The sequence below is a fragment of the Panulirus ornatus genome, chromosome 19, assembly GCF_036320965.1.
Source record: "Panulirus ornatus isolate Po-2019 chromosome 19, ASM3632096v1, whole genome shotgun sequence".
Lineage (NCBI taxonomy): Eukaryota > Metazoa > Arthropoda > Malacostraca > Decapoda > Palinuridae > Panulirus > Panulirus ornatus.
Genome location: NC_092242.1, coordinates 22,738,363 through 22,763,318, shown reverse-complemented (window position 1 = coordinate 22,763,318; position 24,956 = coordinate 22,738,363). Strand labels below are relative to the sequence as shown.

The following is a 24,956-nucleotide window of genomic DNA, read 5'->3' as shown; positions in this document are numbered from 1 at the left end:
GCTCTTATTCTTATATCTGGCATTGACACAGACACAAGCCTTAGTTTCATATCATCCTTGCAGATGATACAAGAATAAGTATGAAAATTACATCAATAGAAGATATGGAAAGGTTATTAAGATATATAAATGAAGACATTAACTGGGCAAGCAAGAACAGCATACTTTTCAGTGGGTACAAGTTTCAACTAACCCAGTATGGGAATAATAAAGAAGTATAAAAAAATTTTGGGCAGACACAAATGCTGTCATAAACCAGTTGAATGATGTGTAAGACTTCTGAGTAATAATGTCTAATGGCTTAACCTTGAGGGAACACAACAAAACAATGGTTGTCTTTTGCAGAATAATGGCAAACTGGATCATGTAGGCCTTCAAGACAAAAGAAAAAACTCCATTGTTGATATTATTCAAAGTACTAATTCTTTCTCATATTGGATATTGTTTTATCCTAACCTCACCTTGCAAGGTGGGTGAAATCACAGAATTAGGAAATGTTCAGAGGTCTTTCACTGCCTATATTAATGTAGTAAAGGGAAAAATTTTTTGGGAATGATTAAATCTTTAAGGTTATACTCCCTGAAGTGCAGATGTTTGTCATATGTACTGGGAAAAACCTAAAGAGTATGGTTCCCAACATATGTTCAGAAGTAATATCCTACAGGCACAACAGACATGGGAGACTTTTTGAAATGCTGTCTCAAAAATCCAAATTTAGGATATACACAAGAAGAGAGTACCTATTAAACATCTAGGGCCGTAGAATCTTTAACACCTTGCCATCTACCACCAGAAATAAGATGGGATGCAAAGTAAAGAAATTTAAGTGTGCATTGGACAAGTTCTTAAAAGTGTACGAGACCAGCCAGGCTTTGTGGTTTATTTAGGTCTGAGGGCTGCAGCTCCCAACAGCTGTATCAACCAACAACCAAATCCAACAGCCTGGGCCCAGCTTGGGCTGTGGGGCTGAAGACTGCGACAGGTATACATTAGATCTAATACAAGTATTCAAAATTATCAAATGTTTTTATAATCTTGTTGTATCAAGCTACGTAAGACTTCATTCATCTGATGTCACTAATATTAATGGATACAAACTCCTAGGCAAATGTACCTTGAAGGAGTTGTAGTACTTTTTCTTCAAAATTTTTACCTATTGAATGATTTACCCATTAGAATGGTTGAAAGCAGGACTTTTGATGCCAATAAGAATGGGCTTAATGAACAATTCACTTCAAGTCCATGACTCAATGTTATTTGCATCTCCATTTTTTTCTTTGAATTATCTGTACGCTTTCTTACTTTTAATACAACAGTCTCTGTGTTCTAATATTTTCCCATCTAGAAATACAAGAGTAGTAGGTGAGTGGAAAGAAATGACTGAAGACTGAGTTAATGCAAACAGTTCACAGAATTTAAGGAGCTGAATGATAAGAGAATGTTCAAGAGATTTGGCTCACGAGTGTAAAGTTTACTCTGTACAGTACACATACTTGATTACGCAGTGCCTCTATGTTCTTGTCGTAAATTACATACGTGAAACAGGTATAAGTAAGTAAACTTGTTGGAAGAACAGACACAGGAGTTCCAAGCCTTTAACTGTTGGTCAAGCTCTTTTCAAGGAACATCCTTGAAAATGACTTGAAATACAGTCAAAAAGTAGGATCTTCTGATTCTTTTAGTGAGTCTGTCTATATATCTGATGCTTCCTACCCTCAGGGAACTCCTATCAAGGTGTGGCCATGGCAGAAGAGTCTCCACTTATCCCTGTCCTTACATGCCTCCCTCGCCTATGCCATTCCATGCATTCTTCTACCATTACTCTCCCTCCAATATTCCTCAACTGTATTTGCCCATGTCACAGGTGGTCTTCCACTCATACCAACCCTGTAAGCATACTATCATACATTTTCCTCGGAAATTCCCAGTCTTGCATTCTTTCCACATGACCAAATCACCTCAGAGTATTACATTTCACCCATTCTACCACACCACAATTCACTATCTTTGCATTCCCTGCCCTACCACATCTCTCATACACCCTTTCATATCTTTCTTCATTCCATCTAGTCACACCATATGCTCTTCTCAGATAGCTCATTTCCACTGCCTGGATTCTTGACCTCTGTGACTCGTTCCATGTCCACATTTTGGCCACATAGATCAGGACGGGAGGACTGTACTGTCCCTTAATCCTTTCTTCACTTCCTTTCTTACACCTCTGTTCTTCATTATTCTGTTAAGGGACCCAGTGACTCTTCTACCCTGTATTGCTCTCTTTTTTATCTCTCCATCCATATCACCACACTTACTTAGGTAAGTGTGGTGAATACTTAAATCCTCTCACTTCTTCCACTCATTCTCCCATATCCACAGCACAATTTAGTACACTTTCTTATTTCACCATACAAAATCTATACTTTCCCTCTGCTTCCTTCCAAACACAATTACTTTACTTTTACTTGCATTTATCCTCAATTGCCTATGCTCACACACATCATAAAACACTTACAACCTTCTGCAAATCCTTTGTGTAAACAACACAGTATCAACTGCAAATAGGCTTACCACTAGCCACTATATCTCACCCCTGCACTCCATCTCTGCATTCCTTTTCCCTAGTTTTGCTTTCATCTCTCATCACTTCATCCATATATATATATTAAAAAGCCAGGGTGACATCGCGCAGCACTGCTTAACACCTACGTGTATCCCAAAACTGCTGTTCAGCTCTCCATCCACTTACGCATTCTCCTTTATAGAAGGCTTTCACACCATTCAACAGTTGTCCCCTCATACCATATATTCTTAACACATCCCACAAAACACATTACTCGACTCTGTCATATGCTTTCTCCGGATCCATAAAAGCTGCTTACAACTTCTTACCTTTCGCTAAGTACTTGTCCACAATTATCTTACGACAAATATCTGATCCTCCACCTTTCCTAAAACCCCCTTGCTCTTCACATATTCTGCATTTGGTCACTTCCATCACTCTGTCAATTAATATTCTTGCATACAATTTTCCTGGTATACTTAATTGACTATTCCCCTAAAAATGCTGCATACATCCTTAGCACCTTTTTCTTTGAATAATGGAGTGATAATAGCTTTCACCCAATCCTCACGCACAACCTTCTGTTTTCATGCTAAATTACATATAAGGTACATCCACTCTGTCACACTTTCTCCTCCATACTTCAGCATTTCAGCCTTAATCCCATCCACTCCAGGTGCCATTCCTACCTTTAGCCTCATTATTGCCCTTTTTACCTCCCTTTTTACTATAGGCTCTTGTATCTTCTTCCTTCCATCCTCCAGACCTATGCCTGTAACATCTGCTGCCTCCCCTTCTCCTACGTTCATCAGTTCTCCAAAATACTCTTTCATCTTCCTTTCACTTCCTTCTTTTGATTCAGCAACTCCCCTTCTGTACTTTTCCTAGCAACATTTCCACTCATACATCCACCTCTTTCCTATTTCACCTCCTTCCAAAATAGTTTCTTAATATCCCAAAATTTTCCACTTACTTCCAAAATCTTCATCTACTCTTTATTTGCTTTCCTTTATCAGCTTCTTAACATTTCCCTTACATAATTTGTATTCCTCCTTCCTAATTTGCTGTACTTCCACTGGTATATTCTATCAAGCAATCTACCATATGCCTTTTTCTTCTCTTCCACAGCATTTCTAGTCTCTTCTGTCCACTATGCATTGCCCTCTTTATTCCTGTATCTCACTACTGTGTATCCAACTACTGATTCTACAACCTTTACAAGTATTTCTCTAAACACTTTAAACACCTCATTCTCACATGACTGCATTCTTACATTCACTGCACTTCCATCTGAGCTTTCAGTTACCTTCCTTTCCTGCTTCTCCCTGCATTTTTCTGATTCATCTTCTTTCTTGGCAACACTTTTCCCTCTCCATTCTTCCTTACACTATACCTCCACTTCTTTCTGATCCTCATCCCCACAAGAACCATGAAATGGTCAGTCTTCAAAGACTCCTCTCACAACTCTAGCATCTAGCATGGCCTTTCTCAGTCTTTCATCCACTGCCACATAGTTAATCAAAGCCTTTTGCTCTTGTCTTCCATCATTCCTAATCTACTACTAATAACAATGCCAATATATGTATGCATTTTTTTTCTTTTTAGTTACAAATGCTTGGGTATGACATCAGCTGGGCTGGCTTCAACATAATAGAAGTTATGAGCTCTCCAAAATTTACTTACAAAAGGATTGGTTACCTCTCTGCATCCCAGTGCTTCCATCAAGATACAGAGGTCAGTGAAGAGGAGAGTATATTATATTTAATTTCATTTTAGAGAAAATTATTTGATTTATTATTAATTAGAATGGTTAACAAAAATAAGGTTACATATGTTTAGGTCTTCATATAAAAAGGTATAATCCTAATTAGGAATATGATCTAGTTCAGGAAAAGTATTCTGTCTTGAGAGCCATAATGTTCAATATCAGGAAGACCCTTTGTTATTTAAAAGATTTTGTTTTACAGAAGATTTATCTTAATATATTGAACATCTTTTTATTTTGGTCATCATCATAGTAAGAGAGTCATGGCAAGTGGTGGGGTGAAGAGATTGGAGGTGTTGAAAGCCATGTATAAGATAAAATGTGATAAGGCAGGTGCATTATTGACTGGTTAGTTAGGATTTTTTGTGTATATATGGATCCTGGTAAGGTGCCTGGAGATTCTATAAAGGCATTGTATAAAAGTGAAGGAAAGTAAGGTTATTAGGTTTAGCAGGGCATGGGGACAGGTCACTTGGGATATGAGTTTGATTGAAGAATACATGGAGGAAGTGAGTGTTGTAGATACTGGCTGGTGGACTTGGCAGTGAATGAAACCATGGAAACACAAGTGGGTCATAGGGTGGGTGAGGGAGTGAAATTTGTAGGAGCTTTGAGGAATGTGAGGAAAGAGAGGTTGTTATATGGTAGAGGCAAAATAGGTATGTCTGAAGGCTCAGTAGCCACAGTGATGGTGAATGGATGGGAGGTATGGGCAGTAAATGAGAATGTGCAGAGGAGGGTGGATATTTTGGAAATTAAATGTATGAGACTATTATATGGTCTGAAGGTGATTGATTGATTGAGTGATAGAAGAATAAGGGAGAGGTGTGATAACAAAAACTTTATGGTTGACAGAGGAGAAGAGGGTGGGCTGAATTGGTTTGGAAATATGGAGAGAATGAGTGCGGAGGGGTTGAAAAAGAGGATGTTTATCAAATTGAGGGGACAAAGGCTAAGGGGCAGACCACATTGAAGATGGAAGGGTGGAGTGAAAAATGTTTTGAGTGCTTGGGGCCTGATCATGCAAGAGGACAAAAGGTGTGTATAGAATAGAGTGAATTGAAGTGCTTTAGTGTACAGGGGAAAACTTGCTGTCAGTGGATTAAACCAGAGCATATGAAGCATCATGGGGATCCCATGGAAAGGGCTGTTGGGCCAGGTTCTGGATAGGAGTTTGTGGGTTTTGTGCATTATACATGACAGTTAGAGAATAGCTGTGAGTGAATGAAGCCTTTTCTTTGACTTTCTGGCACTACCTTGTTAATGTGGGAAACAGGGAATAAGTGTATGAGAGTTGGGGTGAGAGAGTATCATTAAACTTTAGGGAGAATAAAAATGTGTTTTGGAAGGAGGTAAATAATGTACATAAGACTAGAGAACAAATGGGAATGTCAGTGAAGGTGATGAGGGGAAGTGATAACAGGAAGTGGTGAAGTGAGAAGGAGATGGAGTGAGTATTTTGAAAGTTTGTTGAATGTGTTTGATGATTGAGTGTTAAATAAGGGTGATTTGGTCGAGGAGGTGTGTGAAGTGAGAGCCTTAGGGAGAATGGTTTGGTAAAGAGAGGAGGTAGTGAAAGCAGTGGCAAGGCAGTGAGTTTGGATGGTATTGCAGTGTAATTTATTAAAAATGGGGTGATTGTGTTGTTGATTGGTTGGTAAGGATATTCATTGTATGTATGGACCATGGTGAAGTGCCTGAGGATTGGCGGAATGCATGCATAGTGCCATTTTACCAAGGAAAATGGGATAAAGGTGAGTGTTCAAACTACAGAGACATAAGTGTGTTGAGTATTCCTGGGAAATGATATGAGAGAGTATTGATTGAGAGGGTGAGAAGCATGTACAGAGCATCAGACTGGGGAAGAGCAGTGTGGTTTCAGAAGTGGTAGAGGGTGCGTGGATCAGGTATTTGCTTTGAAGGATGTATGTGAGTAATACATGGAAAAACAGACAGATTTGTATTTAGCATTTATGCATCTGGAGACGGCATATGATAGGGTTGATAGAGATGCTTTGTGGAAGATTTTAAGAGTATATGGTGTGGTAGGTAAGTTGCTAGAACCATTGAAAAGTTTTTACCAACAATGTAAGGTTTGTGTGTATGAGTAGGAAGAGAGGAAAATGATTGGTTCTCAGTGAATGTTGATTTGTGGCAGGGGTGTGTGATGTCCCCATGGTTGTTTAATTTGTTTATGGATGGGGTGGTTAGGGAGGTAAATGCAAGACTTTTGGAGGGAGGGGCTAGTATGCCGTCTGTTGTGGATGAAAGGGCCTGAGAAGGGAGTCATTTGTTGTTTACTGATGATACAGCTCTATTGGCCGATTTGTAAGAGAAACTGCAGAAGTTGGTGACTGAGTTTGGAAAAGTGTGTGAAAGAAGAAAGTTGAGAGTAAATGTGAATAAGAGCAAGGTTATTAGGTTCAGTAGGTTGAGGGACAACTTAACTGGATGTGAGTTTGAATGAAGAAAAATTGGAGGAAGTGAGGTGTTTTAGATATCTGGGAATGGACTTAGCAGTGGATGGAACCATGGAAACAGATATGAGTCACAGTTTGGGGGAGGGACGAAGGTTCTGGGGGGTGATGAAGAATGTGTGGAACGAGAGAACGTTATCTCAGAGAACCAAAATGGGTATGTTTGAAGGAGAGGTAGTTCCAACAATGTTATATGGTTATAAGGCATGGGCTATAGTTAGGGTTGTGCAGAGGAGGGTGGATGTGTTGGAAATTAATTGTTTGAGGACAATATGTGGTGTGAGGTGGTTTGATCGAATAAGTAATGTAAGGGTAAGAGATATGTGTGGAAATAAGAAGAGTATAGTTGAGATAGCAGAAGAGGGGGTGTTGAAATGATTTGGACATATGGAAAGAAAGAATGAGGAAAGATTAATAAAGAGGATATATTTGTCAGAGGTGGAGGGAACAAGGAGAAGTGGGAGGGCAAATTGGAAGTAGAAGGATGGAGTAAAAAAGATTTTGAGCGATCGGGGCCTGAACATACTGGAAGGTGAGAGGTGTGCAAGGAATAGAGTGAATTGGAATGATGTGGTGTACTGGTGTCGACGTGCTGTCAGTGGATTGAACCAGGGTATGTGAAGCCTTTGGGTAAACCATGGAAAGGACTGTGGGGCCTGGATAGGGAGCTGTGGTTTTGGTGCGTTATACATTATAGCTAGAGAGTGAGTGTGAGCAAATGGGGCCTTTTTGTCTTTATTCCTGGCAATACTTCGCTGAAGCAGGGGATAGCGATGTTTTCCTGTGTGGCAGTGTAGCGACAGGAATGGATGAAGGCAAGCAAGTATGAATATGAACATGTGTATGTATGTAATGTTAGTGTATATGCATGTATATGTTGGTATGTATATGTGTGTATGTGGGCGTTTATGTGCATATACGTGTGTATGAGTGGATGGGTCATTTTTCATTTGTTTTCTGGTGCTGCCTCGCTGAATTGGGAAATAGTGATTAAGGCATGTGTACGTGTAGGAAGAGAGGAAAGTGATTGGTTCTCTGTGAATGTAGGTTTGCGGCAGGGGTGTGTGATGTCTCCATGGTTGTTTAATTTGTTTATGGATGGGGTTGTTAGGGAGGTAAATGCAAGAGTCCTGGAAAGAGGGGCAAGTATGAAGTCTGTTGGGGATGAGAGAGCCTGGGAAGTGAGTCAGTTGTTGTTCGCTGATGATACAGCGCTGGTGGCTGATTCATGTGAGAAACTGCAGAAGCTGGTGACTGAGTTTGGTAAAGTGTGTGGAAGAAGAAAGTTAAGAGTAAATGTGAATAAGAGCAAGGTTATTAGGTACAGTAGGGTTGAGGGTCAAGTCAATTGGGAGGTAAGTTTGAATGGAGAAAAACTGGAGGAAGTGAAGTGTTTTAGATATCTGGGAGTGGATCTGTCAGCGGATGGAACCATGGAAGCGGAAGTGGATCATAGGGTGGGGGAGGGGGCGAAAATTTTGGGAGCCTTGAAAAATGTGTGGAAGTCGAGAACATTATCTCGGAAAGCAAAAATGGGTATGTTTGAAGGAATAGTGGTTCCAACAATGTTGTATGGTTGCGAGGCGTGGGCTATGGATAGAGTTGTGCGCAGGAGGATGGATGTGCTGGAAATGAGATGTTTGAGGACAATGTGTGGTGTGAGGTGGTTTGATCGAGTAAGTAACGTAAGGGTAAGAGAGATGTGTGGAAATAAAAAGAGCGTGGTTGAGAGAGCAGAAGAGGGTGTTTTGAAATGGTTTGGGCACATGGAGAGAATGAGTGAGGAAAGATTGACCAAGAGGATATATGTGTCGGAGGTGGAGGGAACGAGGAGAAGAGGGAGACCAAATTGGAGGTGGAAAGATGGAGTGAAAAAGATTTTGTGTGATCGGGGCCTGAACATGCAGGAGGGTGTAAGGAGGGCAAGGAATAGAGTGAATTGGAGCGATGTGGTATACAGGGGTTGACGTGCTGTCAGTGGAGTGAATCAAGGCATGTGAGGCGTCTGGGGTGGACCATGGAAAGCTGTGTAGGTATGTATACACGTGTGTGGACATGTGTATGTACATGTGTATGGGGGGGGGGAGGCCATTTCTTTCGTCTGTTTCCTTGCGCTACCTCGCAGACGCGGGAGACAGCGACAAAGTATAAAAAAAAAAAAAAAAAAAAAAAAAAAAAAAAAAGTTTGAATGGAGAAAAATCAGAGGAAGTGAAGTGTTTTAGATATCTGGGAATATCTGGGAGTGGACTTAGCAGCGGATGGAACCGTGGAAGTTGGAGGTGGGGGAGGGGGTGAAGGTTTTGGGAGCAATGAAGAATGTTTGGAAAGAGAGAATGTTATCTCTGAGAGCAAAAATGGATATGTTTAAAGGAATAGTAGTTCTGACAATGTTATATGGTTGCAAGGGGTGGGCTATAGTTAGGGTTGTATGGAGGAGGGTGGATGTGTTGGAAATGAAATGTTTGAGGACAATATGTGGTGTGAGGTTGTTTGATCGAGTAAGTAATGAAAGGGTAAGAGATGTGTGGAAATATAAAGAGGATGGTTGAGAGAGCTGAAGAGGGTGTGTTGAAATGGTTTGGATATATGGAGAGAATGAGTGAGGAAAGATCAACAAAGTGGATATATGTGTGAGTGTTGGAGTGAACTAGAAGCAGGAGACCAAATTGGAGGATGGAGTGAAAAAGATTTTAAGCGAGTTGGGCCTGAACATACAGGAGGGTGAGAGATGTGCAAGGAATAAATTGAATTGGAATGATGTGGTATACTGGAGTTGATGTGCTGTTAATTGACTGAATCAGGGCATGTGAAATGTCTGTGGTAAACCATGGAAAGGTCTGTGGGGCCTGGATGTGGATAGGGAGCTGTGGTTGTGGTACACTACACATAACAGCTAGAGACTGAGTGTGAATGAATGGGACCTTTTTTGTCTGTTTTCCTGGTGCTACCTCACTGAAGCAGGGGTGTGTGTGTGTGTATGTAGCAATGCTGTTTTCTGTAGGGCAGGTTAGCGACAGGAATGGATGAAGCCAAGCTGGTATGAATATGTACATTTGTTTATATGTATATGGGTGTTTATGTATATATATGTGTATGTTAGTGGATGGGCCATACTTTGTCTGTTTCCTGGCACAACCTCGCTGATGCGGGAAACAGCAATTATGTAAAAGAATGATAAAAAAGATACATATATGCTGTAGATATATAGTTTATACACATGGAAAGAATGAGTGAGGAGGAATTGACAAAGAGGATGTAAGTATTAGAAAGAAGTACAGGGGAATAGGAGAAACGTGGGATGAATTTGGTGATGGAAGAATGGATTGAAAAAAGATTTTGAGTGGGTGGGGACAGAACATGCACGAGGGTGAAATGACATTTACGGAATAAAGTGAATTGGAATGATGTAGTTTACCAGGAATAATGTACTGTCACTGGATTTAATCAAGTCATGTTTAGAATCTGGAGGAGCCTTGAAAAGGTTTTTGGGTTTTGGTTGTGGAATAAGGGCTGTTGTTTTGGTGCGTTGCACAAAACAGCCAGAGAATGGATGTGAGCAATGCAACCTTTCTTATTCTTTCCTGTCTTGCTAATGTGGGAAACAGAAGACAAGTATGAGATAAAAGAGGACTTTTTCTTGTGCTTGTTCTCCCTTTCCTGTGTTAGTGTTGTAGCAATATGAATATACAAAGGAAAGCCTCATCTGCTTATCTCCATTCTCTAGCTGTCATATGTGATGCTCTGAGTCCAAAGCCCCCTATCTATAACCAGGCCCTATCTTACTTTTCTGTGGTTTACCCCAGCTGCTTCATATGCCTTGCTACAGTCCATTGAATGCACTTAAATTCATTCCATCCCATGCATGCCTTTTGCCTTCGTACATGTTCAGGCCCTGAACACTCAATATATTTTCAGTCATTGCTTCCCTTTTCAATATGGTCTTCCCTTTCTTGTCTCCTCCACCTCTGACATGAATACTCTTAGTCAATTTTTAAAGTGGAATATGGATTGAATGTGGTTTTTCCCTTGACTTACCTAAGAAGAAGGAACTTTTGTGAAGGTATTCTACAATAGGGTAAGAAACTTAAGACTACTGCTGCTTAACTTAATGAAGGTATGGCATAGTGTACAATGATTTGAAATCAAGTTTGCAGTAGGTTAGCCAAGGATGAGGAGCTTCCAAAAGCATGGTGTAGCTTAGTATTTGGAATTGATAAATATTTTTCATATTTAAAGGTTACAGTTGTCTTGTTATTGTGCATGAATTTCAACTTGAAAATTTTACTTGTGTATAAGGCAACTCCCTATTTTTTGCCTGTAACTTTCCACTTAAAACAAAACTTTTACATCATGTATGTTATAAGCCTAATTTTGATGAGTGTCACTTCACTTCCCAATAAGATTGTTTTCTAAATGATCACAGAGCTATATTTGTGGTAGGGAAATAATTGTCATCCTTCAAAACCTATGTTTTCATCGTTTGTCTCCAAGATATGACCTGTTGACTCATTGGTTGATATTGTTGGTCTCATTTTGAGAAGTCATAGCATTGCCTTGATGGTGTAATATTTTAGACCATGGCAGATGAACAATAAAGATAATATTGAAATCTTCCTCCAGGTCCTTATGCTGACAACAAATATGATACGCAAAGATCTGAATAGTCACAACATGTATGACTCTGGCACAGCACTCACTGGTTTGGCTTGCTTTATCAATGGAGATCTTGCACGAGACTTGGCCAATGATGTTATGACTTTGGTAAGTTTGATAGTCTTTTTGTAAATTTTTGAGCCATATGTTTTTTCATACTTGATCGCCGTTTCCTTACATTAGTGAAACAGCGCCTGGAAACAGACACAGAAAGTTACATCCGCTCACATAGACACATATACATATTCGCACAAACATACATATAGATACATATAAATTATTATTATGCTTGATTGCTGTTTCCTGCATCAGTGAGTTAGCTCCATGAAACAGATGAAGAATGGCTCATCCATTCATACACACACAGACACACACACAGACACACAGACACACACACACACACATATATATATATATATATATATATATATATATATATATTTTTTTTTTTTTTTTTTTTTTTTTTCATACTATTCGCCATTTCCCGCGATAGCGAGGTAGCGTTAAGAACAGAGGACTGGGCCTTTTTTGGAATATCCTCACCTGGCCCCCTCTGTTCCTTCTTTTGGAAAATTAAAAAAAAAAAAAAGAGAGAGGGGAGGATTTCCAGCCCCCCGCTCCCTCCCCTTTTAGTCGCCTTCTACGACACGCAGGGAATACGTGGGATGTATTCTTAATCCCCTATCCCCAGGGATAATATATATATATATATATATATATATATATATATATATATATATATATATATATATATATATATATATATACAGAGCATCAGATTGGGGAAGAGCAGTGTGGTTTCAGAAGTGGTAGAGGATGTGTGGATCAGGTGTTTGCTTTGAAGAATGTATGTGAGAAATACTTAGAAAAGCAAATGGATTTGTATGTAGCATTTATGGATCTGGAGAAGGCATATGATAGAGTTGATAGAGATGCTCTGTGGAAGGTATTAAGAATATATGGTGTGGGAGGCAAGTTGTTAGAAGCAGTGAAAAGCTTTTATCGAGGATGTAAGGCATGTGTACGTGTAGGAAGAGAGGAAAGTGATTGGTTCTCAGTGAATGTAGGTTTGCGGCAGGGGTGTGTGATGTCTCCATGGTTGTTTAATTTGTTTATGGATGGGGTTGTTAGGGAGGTGAATGCAAGAGTTTTGGAAAGAGGGGCAAGTATGAAGTCTGTTGGGGATGAGAGAGCTTGGGAAGTGAGTCAGTTGTTGTTCGCTGATGATACAGCGCTGGTGGCTGATTCATGTGAGAAACTGCAGAAGCTGGTGACTGAGTTTGGTAAAGTGTGTGAAAGAAGAAAGTTAAGAGTAAATGTGAATAAGAGCAAGGTTATTAGGGACAGTAGGGTTGAGGGTCGTCAATTGGGAGGTGAGTTTGAATGGAGAAAAACTGGAGGAAGTGAAGTGTTTTAGATATCTGGGAGTGGATCTGGCAGCGGATGGAACCATGGAAGCGGAAGTGGATCATAGGGTGGGGGAAGGGGCGAAAATTCTGGGAGCCTTGAAGAATGTGTGGAAGTCGAGAACATTATCTCGGAAAGCAAAAATGGGTATGTTTGAAGGAATAGTGGTTCCAACAATGTTGTATGGTTGCGAGACGTGGGCTATGGATAGAGTTGTGCGCAGGAGGATGGATGTGCTGGAAATGAGATGTTTGAGGACAATATGTGGTGTGAGGTGGTTTGATCGAGTAAGTAACGTAAGGGTAAGAGAGATGTGTGGAAATAAAAAGAGCGTGGTTGAGAGAGCAGAAGAGGGTGTTTTGAAATGGTTCGGGCACATGGAGAGAATGAGTGAGGAAAGATTGACCAAGAGAATATATGTGTTGGAGGTGGAGAGAACGAGGAGAAGTGGGAGACCAAATTGGAGGTGGAAAGATGGAGTGAAAAAGATTTTGTGTGATCGGGTCCTGAACATGCAGGAGGGTGAAAGGAGGGCAAGGAATAGAGTGAATTGGAGCGATGTGGTATACCGGGGTTGACGTGCTGTAAGTGGATTGAATCAAGGCATGTGAAGCGTCTGGGGTAAACCATGGAAAGCTGTGTAGGTATGTATATTTGCGTGTGTGGACGTATGTATATACATGTGTATGGGGGTGGGTTGGGCCATTTCTTTCGTCTGTTTCCTTGCGCTACCTCGCAAATGCGGGAGACAGCGACAAAGAAAAAAAAAAATATATATATATATATATATATATATATATATATATATATATTTTTTTTTTTATAAACGTGGGAGACAGCGACAAAGCAAAAAAAAAATATATATATATATATATATATATATATATATATATATATATATATATATATATATTTATACTTTGTCGCTGTCTCCCGCGTTTGCGAGGTAGCGCAAGGAAACAGACGAAAGAAATGGCCCAACCCCCCCCATACACATGTATATACATACGTCCACACACGCAAATATACATACCTACACAGCTTTCCATGGTTTACCCCAGACGCTTCACATGCCTTTATTCAATCCACTGACAGCACGTCAACCCCGGTATACCACATCGCTCCAATTCACTCTATTCCTTGCCCTCTTTTCACCCTCCTGCATGTTCAGGCCCCGATCACACAAAATCTTTTTCACTCCATCTTTCCACCTCCAATTTGGTCTCCCTCTTCTCCTCGTTCCCTCCACCTCCGACACATATATCCTCTTGGTCAATCTTTCCTCACTCATTCTCTCCATGTGCCCAAACCACTTCAAAACACCCTCTTCTGCTCTCTCAACCACGCTCTTTTTATTTCCACACATCTCTCTTACCCTTACGTTACTCACTCGATCAAACCACCTCACACCACACATTGTCCTCAAACATCTCATTTCCAGCACATCCATCCTCCTGCACACAACTCTATCCATAGCCCACGCCTCGCAACCATACAACATTGTTGGAACCACTATTCCTTCAAACATACCCATTTTTGCTTTCTGAGATAATGTTCTCGACTTCCACACATTCTTCAAGGCCCCCAGAATTTTCGCCCCCTCCCCCACCCTATGATCCACTTCCGCTTCCATGGTTCCATCCGCTGCCAGATCCACTCCCAGATATCTAAAACACTTCACTTCCTCCAGTTTTTCTCCATTCAAACTCACCTCCCAATTGACTTGACCCTCAACCCTACTGTAACTAATAACCTTGCTCTTATTCACATTTACTCTTAACTTTCTTCTTCCACACACTTTACCAAACTCAGTCACCAGCTTCTGCAGTTTCTCACATGAATCAGCCACCAGCGCTGTATCATCAGCGAACAACAACTGACTCGCTTCCCAAGCTCTCTCAGCCCCAACAGACTTCATATTTGCCCCTCTTTCCAAAACTCTTGCATTTACCTCCCTAACAAACCCATCCATAAACAAATTAAACAACCATGGAGACATCACACACCCCTGCCGCAAACCTACATTCACTGAGAACCAATCACTTTCCTCTCTTCCTACACGTACACATGCCTTACATCCTTGATAAAAACTTTTCACTGCTTCTAACAACTAGCCTCCCACACCATATATTCTTAATACCTTCCACAGAGCATTTCTATCAACTCTATCATATGCCTTCTCCAGATCCATAAATGCTACATACAAATCCAATTGCTTTTCTAAGTATTTCTCACATACATTCTTCAAAGCAAACACCTGATCCACACATCCTCTACCACTTCTGAAACCACACTGCTCTTCCCAATCTGATGCTCTGTACATGCCTTCACCCTCTCAATCAATACCCTCCCATATAATTTACCAGGAATACTCAACAAACTTATACCTCTGTAATATGAGTACTCACTCTTATCCCCTTTGCCTTTATATATATATATATATATATATATATATATATATATATATATATATATATATATATATATATATTTCTCACATACATTCTTCAAAGCAAACACCTGATCCACACATCCTCTACCACTTCTGAAACCACACTGCTCTTCCCCAATCTGATGCTCTGTACATGCCTTCACCCTCTCAATCAATACCCTCCCATATAATTTACCAGGAATACTCAACAAACTTATACCTCTGTAATTTGAGCACTCACTCTTATCCCCTTTGCCTTTGTACAATGGCACTATGCACGCATTCCGCCAATCCTCAGGCACCTCACCATGAGTCATACATACATTAAATAACCTTACCAACCAGTCAACAATACAGTCACCCCCTTTTTTAATAAATTCCACTGCAATACCATCCAAACCTGCTGCCTTGCCGCCTTTCATCTTCCGCAAAGCTTTCACTACCTCTTCTCTGCTTACCAAATCATTTTCCCTAACCCTCTCACTTTGCACACCACCTCGACCAAAACACCCTATATCTGCCACTCTATCTTGAAACACATTCAACAAACCTTCAAAATACTCACTCCATCTCCTTCTCACATCACCACTACTTGTTATCACCTCCCCATTTGCGCCCTTCACTGAAGTTCCCATTTGCTCCCTTGTCTTACGCACTTTATTTACCTCCTTCCAGAACATCTTTTAAATCTCCCTAAAATTTAATGATACTCTCTCACCCCAACTCTCATTTGCCCTTTTTTTCACCTCTTGCACCTTTCTCTTGACCTCCTGTCTCTTTCTTTTATACATCTCCCACTCAATTGCATTTTTTCCCTGCAAAAATCGTCCAAATGCCTCTCTCTTCTCTTTCACTAATACTCTTACTTCTTCATCCCACCACTCACTACCCTTTCTAATCAACCCACCTCCCACTCTTCTCATGACACAAGCATCTTTTGCGCAATCCATCACTGATTCCCTAAATACATCCCATTCCTCCCCCACTCCCCTTGCTTCCATTGTTCTCACCTTTTTCCATTCTGTACTCAGTCTCTCCTGGTACTTCCTCACACAGGTCTCCTTCTCAAGCTCACTTACTCTCACCACCCTCTTCACCCCAACATTCACTCTTCTTTTCTGAAAACCCATACAAATCTTCACCTTAGTCTCCACAAGATAATGATCAGACATCCCTCCAGTTGCACCTCTCGGCACATTAACATCCAAAAGTCTCTCTTTCGCACGCCTGTCAATTAACACGTAATCCAATAACGCTCTCTGGCCATCTCTCCTACTTACATAAGTATACTTATGTATATCTCGCTTTTTAAACCAGGTATTCCCAATCATCAGTCCTTTTTCAGCACATAAATCTACAAGCTCTTCACCATTTCCATTTACAACACTGAACACCCCATGTATACCAATTATTCCCTCAACTGCCACATTACTCACCTTTGCATTCAAATCACCCATCACTATGACCCGGTCTCGTGCATCAAAACCACTAACACACTCATTCAGCTGCTCCCAAAACACTTGCCTCTCTTGATCTTTCTTCTCATGCCCAGGTGCATATGCACCAATAATCACCCACCTCTCTCCATCAACTTTCAGTTTTACCCATATTAATCAAGAATTTACTTTCTTACACTCTATCACATACTCCCACAACTCCTGTTTCAGGAGTATTGCTACTCCTTCCCTTGCTCTTGTCCTCTCACTAACCCCTGACTTTACTCCCCAGACATTCCCAAACCACTCTTCCCCTTTACCCTTGAGCTTCGTTTCACTCAGAGCCAAAACATCCAGGTTCCTTTCCTCAAACATACTACCTATCTCTCCTTTTTTCACATCTTGGTTACATCCACACACATTTAGGCACCCCACTCTGAGCCTTCGAGGAGGATGAGCACTCCCCGCGTGACTCCTTCTTCTGTTTCCCATTTTAGAAAGTTAATACAAGGAGGGGAGGATTTCTGGCCCCCCGCTCCCGTCCCCTCTAGTCGCTTTCTACGACACGCGAGGAATACGTGGGAAGTATTCTTTCACCCCTATCCCCAGGGATAATATACATATATATACATATACACACACACACGCACACACACACACACACACACACACACACACACACACACACACACACACACACATATATATACATATGAAAAATGTAAGAAACAATTTAGAAAACTGAAACTTCTAGCTTGAAATGAATGAAAAAAATGAATGTCACATAATGGTTCAACCTCTGGCTATGGAAAAAAGGAAATGTATAATTTATTTACACAAACATCAATAGCAGTTCTCATCAATTTAACCACTGTATCAATAAGCTTCAATGTCTAAGCTACATTTTTTTCCAAGTTCACTATTTTCCTTCACATTTTCAATTGTGTCTGAAGGTTCTACTTCAAGAGTGATTGTTTTTCCAGTAAGGGTCTTCACATCTTGGTTACATCCACACACATTTAGGCACCCCACTCTGAGCCTTCGAGGAGGATGCTTTACTTGTGGTGCTGACTTCCCTAACTCTAAATCTCCAATTTCTCTTCTGCTTCTTGTTTAAAATTCTTTACACACCAGTCTTCTTTGCAAAGTCTTTTCCCCTAAACGTACTCTCCTCTGATCATCACTTACACATCTATTTGAACACTGTCTCAATTTTTTGTTTATTACAATAGAAGTTCTGTCCACTTGCAAAAGAATTTATATCTCTGCTATTGTACTTATATTAAACCTTTCTACCACTTATGATATCTACTTGAACTATTTTTTCCAGTATTTTTTTCATCTTTTAATACCCTATTTGTTTATTAACTTTTAGTCCAAATGTACAGCCTCCTTATTTTGCTTTAAATCCCTTTCACAAAAATCATTAAAAATCTACATAAACGTAGTCTTTTTCCTTATATATATATATATATATATATATATATATATATATATATATATATATATATATATATATATATATATATTTATATATACAACAACATTGAGGTAGCGCAAGGAAACAGACGAAAGAATGGCCCAACCCACCCACATACACATGTATATACATACACATACACACACACAAATATACATACCTATACATCTCAACGTATACATATATATACACACACACATATACATATATACACATGTACATAATTCATACTGTGTGCCTTTATTCATTCCCATCGCCACCCTACCACACATGAAATAACAACCCCCTCCCCCCTCATGTGCACGAGGTAGCGCTAGGAAGACAACAAAGGCCCCATTCGTTCACACTCAGTCTCTAGCTGTCATGTAATAATGCACCGAAACCACAACTCCCTTTCCACATCCAGGCCCCACAGAACTCTCCATGGTTTACCCCAGACGCTTCACATGCCCTGGTTCAATCCATTGACAGCACGTCGACCCCGGTATACCACATCGTTCCAATTCACTCTATTCCTTGCATGTCTTCCACCCTCCTGCATGTTCAGGCCCCGATCACTCAGAATCTTTTTCACTCCATCTTTCCACCTCCAATTTGGTCTCCCACTTCTCCTCGTTCCCTCCACCTCTGACACATATATCCTCTTGGTCAATCTTTCTTCACTCATTCTCTCCATGTGACCAAACCATTTCAAAACACCCTCTTCTGCTCTCTCATCCACACTTTTTTTATTACCACACATCTCTCTTACCCTATTATTACTTACTCGATCAAAGCACCTCACACCACATATTGTCCTCAAACATCTCATTTCCAGCACATCCACCCTCCTCCGCACAACTCTATCCATAGCCCATGCCTCGCAACCATACAACATAGTTGGAACCACTATTCCTTCAAACATACCCATTTTTGCTTTCCAAGGTAATGTTCTTGACTTCCACACATTCTTCAAGGCTCCCAGAATTTTCGCCCCCTCCCCCACCCTATGACTCACTTCCGCTTCCATGGTTCCATCTGCTGCCAAATCCACTCCCAGATAACTAAAACACTTCACATCCTCCAGTTTTTCTCCATTCAAACTTACCTCCCAATTGACTTGACCCTCAACCCTACTGTACCTAATAACCTTGCTCTTATTCACATTTACTGTCAACTTCCTTCTTTCACACACTTTACCAAACTCAGCCACCAGCTTCTGCAGTTTCTGCTGTATCATCAGCGAACAACAACTGACTCACTTCCCAAGCTCTCTCATCCACAACAGACTGCATACTTGCTCCTCTTTCCAAAACCCTTGCATTCACCTCCCTAACAACCCCATCCATAAACAAATTAAACAACCATGGAGACATCACACACCCCTGTCGCAAACCTACATTAACTGAGAACCAATCACTTTCCTCTCTTCCTACATGTACACTTGCCTTACGTCCTCGATAAAAACTTATCACTGCTTCTAACAACTTGCTTCTCACCCCATATATTCTTAATACCTTCCACACAGCATCTCTATCAACTCTTATCATATGCCTTCTCCAGATCCATAAATGCTACATACAAATCCAGTTGCCTTTCTAAATATTTCTCACATTCTTCAAAGCAAACAGCTGATCCACACAACCTCTACCACTTCTGAATCCACACTGCTCTTCCCCAATCTGATGCTCTGTACATGCCTTCACCCTCTCAATCAATACCCTCCCATATAATTTACCAGGAATACTCAACAAACTTATACCTCTGCAATTTGAGCACTCACTCTTATCCCCTTTGCCTTTGTACAGTGGCACTATGCAAGCATTCTGCCAATCCTCAGGCACCTCACCATGAATCATACATCCATTAAATAACCTTACCAACAAGTCAGCAATACAGTCACCTCCGTTTTTAATAAATTCCACTGCAATACCATCCAAACCCACTGCCTTGCCGGCTTTCATCTTCCGCGAAGCTTTTACCACCTCTTCTTTGTTTACCAAATCATTTTCCCTAACCCTCTGACTTTGCACACCACCTCAACCAAAACACCCTATGTCTGCCACTCTATCATCAAACACATTCAACAAACCTTCAAAATACTCACTCCATCTCCTTCTCACATCACCACTACTTGTTATCACCTCCCTATTATCCCCCTTCACTGAAGTTCCCATTTGTTCCCTTGTCTTACGCACTTTATTTACCTCCTTCCAAAACATCTTTTTATTCTCCCTAAAATTTAATGATACTCTCACCCCCAACTCTCATTTGCCCTCTTTTTCACCTCTTGCACCTTTCTCTTGACCTCCTCCCTCTTTCTTTTATACATCTACTCATTTGCATTATTTCCTTGCAAAAATCGTCCAAATGCCTCTCTCTTCTCTTTCACTAATAATCTTACTTCTTCATCCCATCACTTGCTACCCTTTCTAATCTGCCCACCTCCCACTCTTCTCATGCCAGAAGCATCTTTTGCGCAAGCCATCACTGCTTCCCTAAATACATCCCATTCCTCCCCCACTCCCCTTACCTCCTTTGTTCTCACTTTTAACCATTCTGTACTCAGTCTCTCCTGGTACTTCCTCACACAAGTCTCCTTCCCAAGCTCACTCACTCTCACCACTCTTTTCACCTCAACATTTTCTCTTCTTTTCTGAAAACCTCTACAAATCTTCACCTTAGCCTCCACAAGATAATGATCAGACATCCCTCCAGTTGCACCTCTAAGCACATTAACATTCAAAAGTCTCTCTTTCGCGCGCCTATCAATTAACACGTAATCCAATAACGCTCTCTTGCCATCTCTCCTACTTACATACGTATACTTATGTATATCTCTCTTTTTAAACCAGGTATTCCCAATCACCAGTCCTTTTTCAGCAGATAAATCTAGAAGCTCTTCACCATTTCCATTTACAACACTGAACACCCCATATATACCAATTATTCCCTCAACTTCCACATTACTCACCTTTGCATTCAAATCACCTATCACTATAACCCGGTCTCGTGCATCAATACCACTAACACACTCATTCAGCTGCTCCCAAAACACTTGCCTCTAATGATCTTTCTTTTCATGCCCAGGTGCATATGCACCAATTATCACCCATCTCTCTCCATCAACTTTCAGTTTTACCCATATCAATCTAGAGTTTACTTTCTTACACTCTATCACATACTCCCACCACTCTTGTTTCAGAAGTAGTGCTACTCCTTCCCTTGCTCTTGTCCTCTCACTAACCCCTGACTTTACTCCCAAGACATTCCCAAACCACTCTGCCCCTTTACCCTTGAGCTTCGTTTCACTCAGAGCCAAAACATCCAGGTTCCTTTCCTCAAACATACTAACTATCTGTCCTTTTTTCTCATCTTGGTTACATCCACACACATTTAGACACCCCAGTCTGAGCCTTCGAGGAGGATGAGCACTCTCTGTATGACTCCTTCTTCTGTTTCCCCTTTTAGAAAGTTAAAATACAAGGAGGGGAGGGTTTCTAGCCCCCCCCCCGCCTATATATTTATTTATGTTATTTATTCTGCTTTGTCGCTGTCTCCTGCGTTACCGAGGTAGCGCAATGAAACAGACGAAAGAATGGCCCAACCCACCCACATATACATGTATATACATACACGTACACACATGCAAATATATATACCTATACATCTCAATGTATACATATATATACACACACAGACATATACATATATACACATGTACATAATTCATACTGTCTGCCTATATTCATTCCCATCGCCACCTCGCCACACATGGAATAACAACCCCCTCCCCACTCATGTGTGTGAGGTAGCGCTAGGAAAAGACAACAAAGGCCACATTTGTTCACACTCAGTCTCTAGCTATCATGTAATAATGCACTGAAACCACAGCTCCCTTTCCACATCCAGGCCCCACAGAACTTTCCATGGTTTACCCCAGACGCTTCACATACCCTGTTTCAATCCATTGACAGCACGTCGACCCCGGTATACCACATCGTTCCAATTCACTCTATTCCTTGCATGCCTTTCACCCTCCTGCATGTTCAGGCCCCGATCACTCAAAATCTTTTTCACTCCATCTTTCCACCTCCAATTTGGTCTCCCACTTCTCCTTGTTCCCTCCACTTCTGACACATATATCCTCTTGGTCAGTCTTTCCTCACTCATTCTCTCCATGTGACCAAACCATTTCAAAACACCCTCTTCTGCTTTCTCAACCACACTCTTTTTATTACCACACATCTCTCTTACCCTATTATTACTTACTCGATCAAACCACATCACACCGCATACTGTCCTCAAACATCTCATGTCCAGCACATCACCCTCCTCTGCACAACTCCATCCATAGCCCACACCTTGCAACCATACAACATTGTTGGAACTACTATTCCTTCAAACATACCAATTTTTGCTCTCTGAGATAATGTTCTCTACTTCCACACATTCTTCAAGGCTCTCAGAACTTTGGGGGGTTAATTTGAATGGAGAAAAACTGGAGGAAGTAAAGTGTTTTAGATATCTGGGAGTGGATCTGGCAGCGGATGTAACCATGGTAGCGGAAGTGAATCATAGGGTGGGGGAGGGGGCGAAAATTCTGGGAGCCTTCAAGAATGTTTGGAAGTCGAGAGCATTATCTCAGAAAGCAAAAATGGTTATGTTTGAAGGAATTGTGGTTCCTACAATGTTGTATGACTGTGAGGCGTGGGCTATGGATAGAGTTGTGCGCAGGAGGGTGGAGGTGCTGGAAATGAGATGTTTGAGGACAATATGTGGTGTGAGGTGGTTTGATCGAGTAAGTAATATAAGGGTAAGAGAGATGTGTGGAAATAAAAAGAGTGTGGTTGAGAGAGCAGAAGAGGGTGTTTTGAAATGGTTTGGGCACATGTAGAGAATGAGTGAGGAAAGATTGACCAAGAGGATATATGTGTCGGAGGTGGAGGGAACGAAGAGAAGTGGGAGACCAAATTGGAGGTGGAAAGATGGAGTGAAAAAGATTTTGAGTGATCGGGGCCTGAACATGCAGGAGGGTGAAAGGCGTGCAAGGAATAGAGTGAATTGGAGCAATGTGGTATACCGGGGCCGACGTGCTGTCAATGGATTGAACCAGGGCATGTGAAGTGTCTGGGGTAAACCATGGAAAGTTCTGTGTGGCCTGGATGTGGAAAGGAGGCTGTGGTTTCGGTGCATTATTACATGACAGCTAGAGACTGAGTGTGAACGAATGTGGCCTTTGTTGTCTTTTCCTAGTGCTACCTCGCACACATGAGGGGAGAGGGGGATGTTATTCCATGTGTGGCGAGGTGGTGATGGGAATAGATAAAGGCAGACAGTATGAATTATGTACATGTGTATCTATGTATATGTCTGTGTGTGTAAATATATGTGTACATTAAGAAGTATAGGTATGTATATTTGCATGTGTGGACGTGTATGTATATACATGTGTATGTGGGTGGGTTGGGCCCATCTTTCGTCTGTTTCCTTGCGCTACCTCGCTAACGCGGGAGACATCGACAAAGCAAAATAAAGATGCTTCTGGCATGAGAAGTGTGGGAGGTGGGCAGATTAGAAAGGGTAGTGAGTGGTGGGATGAAGAAGTAAGATTATTATTGAAAGAGAAGAGAGAGGCATTTGGACGATTTTTGCAGGGAACCAATTCAAATGAGTGGGAGATGTATAAAAGAAAGAGGCAGGAGGTCAAGAGAAAGGTGCAAGAGGTGAAAAAGAGGGCAAATGAGAGTTGGGGTGAGAGAGTATCATTAAATTTTAGGGAGAATAAAAAGATGTTTTGGAAGGAGGTAAATAATGTGCTTAAGACAAGGGAACAAATGGGAACTTCAGTGAAGGGGGCTAATGGGGAGGTGATAACAAGTAGTGGTGATGTGAGAAGGAGATGGAGTGAGTATTTTGAAGGTTTGTTGAATGTGTTTGATGATAGAGTGGCAGATATAGGGTGTTTTGGTTGAGGTGGTGTGCAAAGTGAGAGGGTTAGGGAGGATGATTTGGTAAACAGAGAAGAGGTAGTAAGAGCTTTGCGGAAGATGAAAGCTGGCAAGGCAGTGGGTTTGGATGGTAGTGCAGTGGAATTTATTAAAAAAAGGAGGTGACTGTATTGTTGACTGGTTGGTAAGGTTATTTAATGTTTTTTTTTTTTTTTTGTCGCTGTCTCCCGCGTTTGCGAGGTAGCGCAAGGAAACAGACGAAAGAAATGGCCCAACCCACCCCCATACACATGTATATACATACGTCCACACACGCAAATATACATACCTACACAGCTTTCCATGGTTTACCCCAGACGCTTCACATGCCCTGATTCAATCCACTGACAGCACATCAACCCCGGTATACCACATCGATCCAAATCACTCTATTCCTTGCCCTCCTTTCACCCTCCTGCATGTTCAGGCCCCGATCACACAAAATCTTTTTCACTCCATCTTTCCACCTCCAATTTGGTCTCCCACTTCTCCTTGTTCCCTCCACCTCCGACACATATATCCTCTTGGTCAATCTTTCCTCACTCATTCTCTCCATGTGCCCAAACCATTTCAAAACACCCTTTTCTGCTCTCTCAACCACGCTCTTTTTATTTCCACACATCTCTCTTACCCCTATGTTACTTACTCGGTCAAACCACCTCACACCACACATTGTCCTCAAACATCTCATTTCCAGCACATCCACCCTCCTGCGCACAACTCTATCCATAGCCCACGCCTCACAACCATATAACATTGTTGGAACCACTATTCCTT

At 41.1% G+C, this 24,956-nt stretch overlaps 1 protein-coding gene across 1 annotated transcript in view; it reads left to right on the top strand.

The window, feature by feature from the left end:
- g (adaptor-related protein complex 3, delta 1 subunit-like garnet) overlaps positions 1 to 24,956 on the top strand; it is a 468,686-nt gene that overhangs the window by 12,333 nt on the left and 431,397 nt on the right. Inside the window, exons 3-4 of the mRNA XM_071673747.1 lie at positions 4,166 to 4,294; positions 11,424 to 11,564. Of these exons, the coding sequence (XP_071529848.1) occupies positions 4,166 to 4,294; positions 11,424 to 11,564 (270 nt within the window). The remainder of the gene's footprint in view (positions 1 to 4,165; positions 4,295 to 11,423; positions 11,565 to 24,956) is intronic.